The sequence below is a fragment of the Oncorhynchus clarkii genome, unplaced genomic scaffold (assembly GCF_045791955.1).
Source record: "Oncorhynchus clarkii lewisi isolate Uvic-CL-2024 unplaced genomic scaffold, UVic_Ocla_1.0 unplaced_contig_1463_pilon_pilon, whole genome shotgun sequence".
Taxonomy (NCBI): domain Eukaryota; kingdom Metazoa; phylum Chordata; class Actinopteri; order Salmoniformes; family Salmonidae; genus Oncorhynchus; species Oncorhynchus clarkii.
In genome coordinates this window covers 25037-30000 of record NW_027260828.1, presented here as the reverse complement: position 1 = coordinate 30000, position 4964 = coordinate 25037, and the positions used below count along the sequence as shown (strand labels likewise).

Genomic DNA, 4964 nt, shown 5'->3' with positions numbered 1-4964 from the left:
TCTTTATGTCATCCTTCTTTCACTGTGACCACTCTGTGGGACGGACAGACAGACTCAGGTCTGTGGTTGGGTGTTATAAGTGTTTAGAGAAAAGAGAAGAGAGGAGAGTGTACAGTGTTTAGTAAAGGGTATGGCCTTTTCTCATTTCTAGTCTTCTCGTCCGTTCGCTCTTCTCTGTCATGTCTCCTCTTTCTTTCTTTCTTTCTTTCACTCTCTCTCTTTCTCGCTCTCTTTCTTTTTCTTTCTTTCTTTCTTTCTCTTTCTCATTCTCTCTCTCTTTCTTTCTTTCTTTCTTTCTGTCTTTCATGCTCTGTTCCTGAGACAGACAGGTGGTGTTGTGAATGAGAAGCAAAAGGGTGCTATCTTTTAATCAGTCTTATGAATCAGAGCAGAGGGGTTTTTCTGTCGCAGTGAAGCGTTGTCTTGCATGATTCCATTCCCCTTGTTCTCTTCACCTCCCCTCCCCTCCCCTCTCTTCTCTCCTCTAGATAGGTTTGTTCTGTGCTATAGTTCATTAGGTAAATAATGGATGGCTCAGTAGTTGAGAACAGAGCAGTATTGCCAGCCACTCTCTCCCTGTACAAACACAGTCTCTGAAGAGGGATTGGCAGCGTGGTACTCTGTAGCTGCTGGAGGTGTTTAGAGTGTAAAGAGACACTGGTGTTCAGAGTGTAAAGAGACACTGGTGTTCAGAGTGTAAAGACACACTGGTGTTCAGAGTGTAAAGAGACACTGGTGTTCAGAGTGTAAAGAGACACTGGTGTTCAGAGTGTAAAGAGACACTGGTGTTCAGAGTGTAAAGAGACACTGGTGTTCAGAGTGTAAAGAGACACTGGTGTGCAGAGTGTAAAGACACACTGGTGTTCAGAGTGTAAAGAGACACTGGTGTTCAGAGTGTAAAGAGACACTGGTGTTCAGAGTGTAAAGAGAGACTGGTGTTCAGAGTGTAAAGAGACACTGGTGTTCAGAGTGTAAAGAGACACTGGTGTTCAGAGTGTAAAGAGACACTGGTGTTCAGAGTGTAAAGAGACACTGGTGTTCAGAGTGTAAAGACACACTGGTGTTCAGAGTGTAAAGAGACACTGGTGTTTAGATTGTAAAGAGACACTGGTGTTCAGAGTGTAAAGAGACACTGGTGTTTAGAAGGGACAGAGGGGATGTGTTCTGTTTGTGTCTAGCAGGCAGGGTTAGAAGGAAGGGTTGTACAACTGTCTGTTTCTGCTTGTGGATCATATTCATCAGATCTGTTGTTTTGTGAAAATAAGCAGTTTAGAGCCAAATCTCAAGACAGTAGGAAGAAAGTTGAGGCATGATAGGAGGAGGAGGAAGGGGACCCAGAGTAGAGATGGAGGAAGAGGTCAGCATTCCACTTCCTCCTAGCAACACTCTGTGTATCCCTCTATTGAAAGAGAGAGATGTACATTGTGACATCATGCTAATAAATCAATTGAAGTGTAAATGTAATTGAGGGCGTGTCTATTTCTCCAGCTGTACTTCAGACAGAACTGTGCTGCACGTCTGCCAAGCTCTCCCAGGCTGTGTCCCAAATGGCACCCTATTCCCTATAGAGTGCAGGGCCCTGGTCTAAAGTAGTGCACTACATAGGGAATAGTGTGCCATTCGGGACACTCAGTTAGTCTATGGTGTCTAGTCTAGTCTAGTCTATGGTGTTGTTCTGCTGGGATCCCTGCAGACGAGGAGAGAACAGAAGACAAGATGTGTCTCGCCCTTTCCATCCATCCCTACTCTCTCTCTCTCCTATATAGACAGCACCAGTCAAACGTTTGGACACACCTACTCATTCCAGGGTTTTTCTTTATTTTTACTATTTTCTACTGTTACGGTTTTCTTGGGCTGAAGGAGAGGCGGACCAAAACGCAGCGTGGTTTCTATTCATGGTTCTTTAATAGAGAAACTATACATGAATAAACTAACAAAACAAGAACCGAAACGAGAAAACCTAACAGCCTATACTGGTGCACAAACAAACACAGAGACAGGAACAATCACCCACGAAACACTCAAAGAATATGGCTGACTAAATATGGTTCCCAATCAGAGACAACGATAAACACCTGCCTCTGATTGAGAACCACTCCAGACAGCCATAGACTATGCTAGATACCCCCACTAAGCCACAAACCCAATACCCAACAAAAACCCCAAGACAAAACACACCACATTAAAAAAAACATGTCACACCCTGGCCTGACCAAATAAATAAAGAAAACACAAAATACTAAGACCAGGGCGTGACATCTACATTCTAGAGTAATAGTGAAGAAGACATAAACTATGAAATAACACATATGGAATCATGTAGGAACCAAATCAAAATATATTTAAAATATTTGATTTTCTTCAAAGTAGCCACTCTTTGCCTTGACGACAGCTTTGGCCACTCTTGGCCTTCTCTCAACCAGCTTCATGAGGTAGTCACCTGGTGTTGTATATACACTACATGACCAAAAGTATGTGGACACTTGCTTGTCGTAAATCACATTTCAAAATCATGGCCATTAATATGGAGTTGGTCCCCCCTTTGCTGCTATAAAAGCCTCCACTCTTCTGGGAAGGCTTTCCACTAGATGTAGGAACATTGCTGTGGGGACCTTCTTCCATTCAGCCACGAGAGCATTAGTGAGTTCGGGCACTGATGTTGGGCGATTAGGCCTGGCTCGCAATCGGCGTTCCAATTCATCCCAAAGATGTTCGATGGAGTTGAGGTCAGGGCTCTGTGCAGGCCAGTCAAGTTCTTCCCCACCAATCTCGACAAACCATTTCTGTATGGACCTCACTTTGTCATATTGAAACAGGAAAGGGCCTTCCCAAACTGTTGCCACAAAGTTGGAAGCAGAGAATCGTCTAGAATGTCATTGTATGCTGTAGCGCCATACACCGTAACACTTATTTTTCTTAAAACTGTATTGTTGGTTAAGGGCTTGTAAGTAAGCATTTCACTGTAAGGTCTACACATGTTGTATTCGGTGCATGTGACAAATACAATTCGATTTGATTAAGATTTCCCTTCCCTGGAACAAAGAGGCCTAGCCCGAACAATGAAAAACAGCCCCAGACCATTATTCCTCCTCCACCAGACTTTACAGTTGGCACTATACATTCAGGCAGGTAGCGTTCCCCTGGGAACCGACAAACCCAGATTCGTCTATCGGACTGCCAGATAGTGAAGTGTGATTCATCACTCCAAAGAATGTTTCCACTGCTCCAGAGGCCAATGGCAGCATGCGTTACACCACTCCAGCCGACCCTTAGCGTTGCACATGGGGATCTTAGGCTTGTGTGCGGCTGCTCTGCCACGGAAACCCATTTCATGAAGTTCCCGACAAACAGTTCTTGTGCTGATATTGCTTCCAAGAAGCAGTTTAGAACTCGGTAGTTAGTGTTGCAACCGAGGACGGACAATCTTTTACACGGTTCAGCACTTGGAGGTCCCGTTCTGTGAGCTTGTGTGGCCTATCACTTAGCTACATAATTCTCATTACTGGAAATAGGTGATGACACACTATCACATTTCACAATGATTTTATCACAATTACCTTCACTCCAGATCGCCAAATCAGCCAATAGATGACATGGGCATACTGGTCTATTACCTTCACTCCAGAACATGGTCTAGAACACATCCATCGGTTTATATCCTCATGTATGTCTCTTAGATGTGCTCAATCTAAACAGTGGACCAAATGATTCAACTCAGTTTCTCCTTCAAGTAGCATCTCTCAGTGTGCCTGTGGTAAACATAAGAAAGGGCCATTGTTGCTATAGCTCTGGGCAGAGAGGAACTGCAAGTTGAACCCGGTGAGATAGACTCCTACATTTTACAGCTAGCTAGCTACTTCACATGCTGATATTGGCTTTGATAGTACTGTGTGTAGCTGCATTTGCTAGCCCATAGAGAGAGCATTGCATTGTGGGTTTTGTAGTCGGCTTGAGCTGCAACAGATTTCCAGAACGATTTTCACATGTTGCCACCAACCTTGTTATAATGACAAAATGAAACATTTTTTCTTCACTTACTAGTGTTATTTAACACTGTTAACCACAGGAATGAGTGATTTGTGGTGGATTATCCCTTTAATGCAGAAGGCATGAACACTCAGATGACTAAACACACTGTGTTATTGAATCATACACACACACACACGCAGGCACGCACTTTCTCTCTGTGACCCACACATGCATACAAATTATTTCTTGTCGCTCTCTCTCTCTCTCTGCCCCCCCCCCCTCTCTCTTCCTCCATGTCACATACACACTAACCCCAGTGTCTTCTCTCCCCTCCCACCAGGAGTTTGAGAACACAGAGGGAGAGGAGTACCAGGCTGACCTGGCCTCGTCTCAGAATGGACCTGAAGTCTACATCCTCCCCCTCACTGAGGTCTCCCTTCCCGTCTCCAAACAGCCCGGACGATCCAGTAAGATCCTAGTCTATCTATGACCCATCACCTATGACCTTTGAACTTTCAACTCTATATATCACCTATGACCCATAAGGCTGTCTCTTCTCTCCTCTCCTCTCTTCTCAAGTAATTAAACGTCAAGTCTAGCCCTGGGTTAATCAGTCAAATTGCTTGATTACTCAATTGAGTGTTACTAGAGTTGTCTCAGGTCCACACTCCAGGCTGTACTAATCCAAATGGCACCCAATTCCCTACAAAGTGCACAACGTTGGACCACGGGACTTGTAGTGCGTTATGGTGCCATTTGGAATGCATACGTGGACCCAGCAGGGCCATCATCATACCCCATCATCAGAACATCATCAGAACATCATCAGAACACCATCATACCCTATCATCATAACATCATCATACCCCATCATCAGAACATCATCATACCCTATCATCATAACATCATCATACCCCATCATCAGAACACCATCACACCCTATCATCATAACATCATCAGAACATCATCATACCCTATCATCATAACATCATCAG

The 4964-nt window shown here is 44.2% G+C and overlaps 1 protein-coding gene across 1 annotated transcript in view; it reads left to right on the top strand.

The window, feature by feature from the left end:
* Window positions 1-4757, top strand: part of LOC139401832 (serine/threonine-protein kinase LMTK1-like) — a 50642-nt gene extending 45885 nt beyond the window's left edge. Inside the window, exons 3-4 of the mRNA XM_071145815.1 lie at window positions 4310-4436; window positions 4681-4757. Of these exons, the coding sequence (XP_071001916.1) occupies window positions 4310-4436; window positions 4681-4709 (156 nt within the window). The 3' untranslated portion in view covers window positions 4710-4757. The remainder of the gene's footprint in view (window positions 1-4309; window positions 4437-4680) is intronic.
* Window positions 4758-4964: the final 207 nt, after the last annotated feature.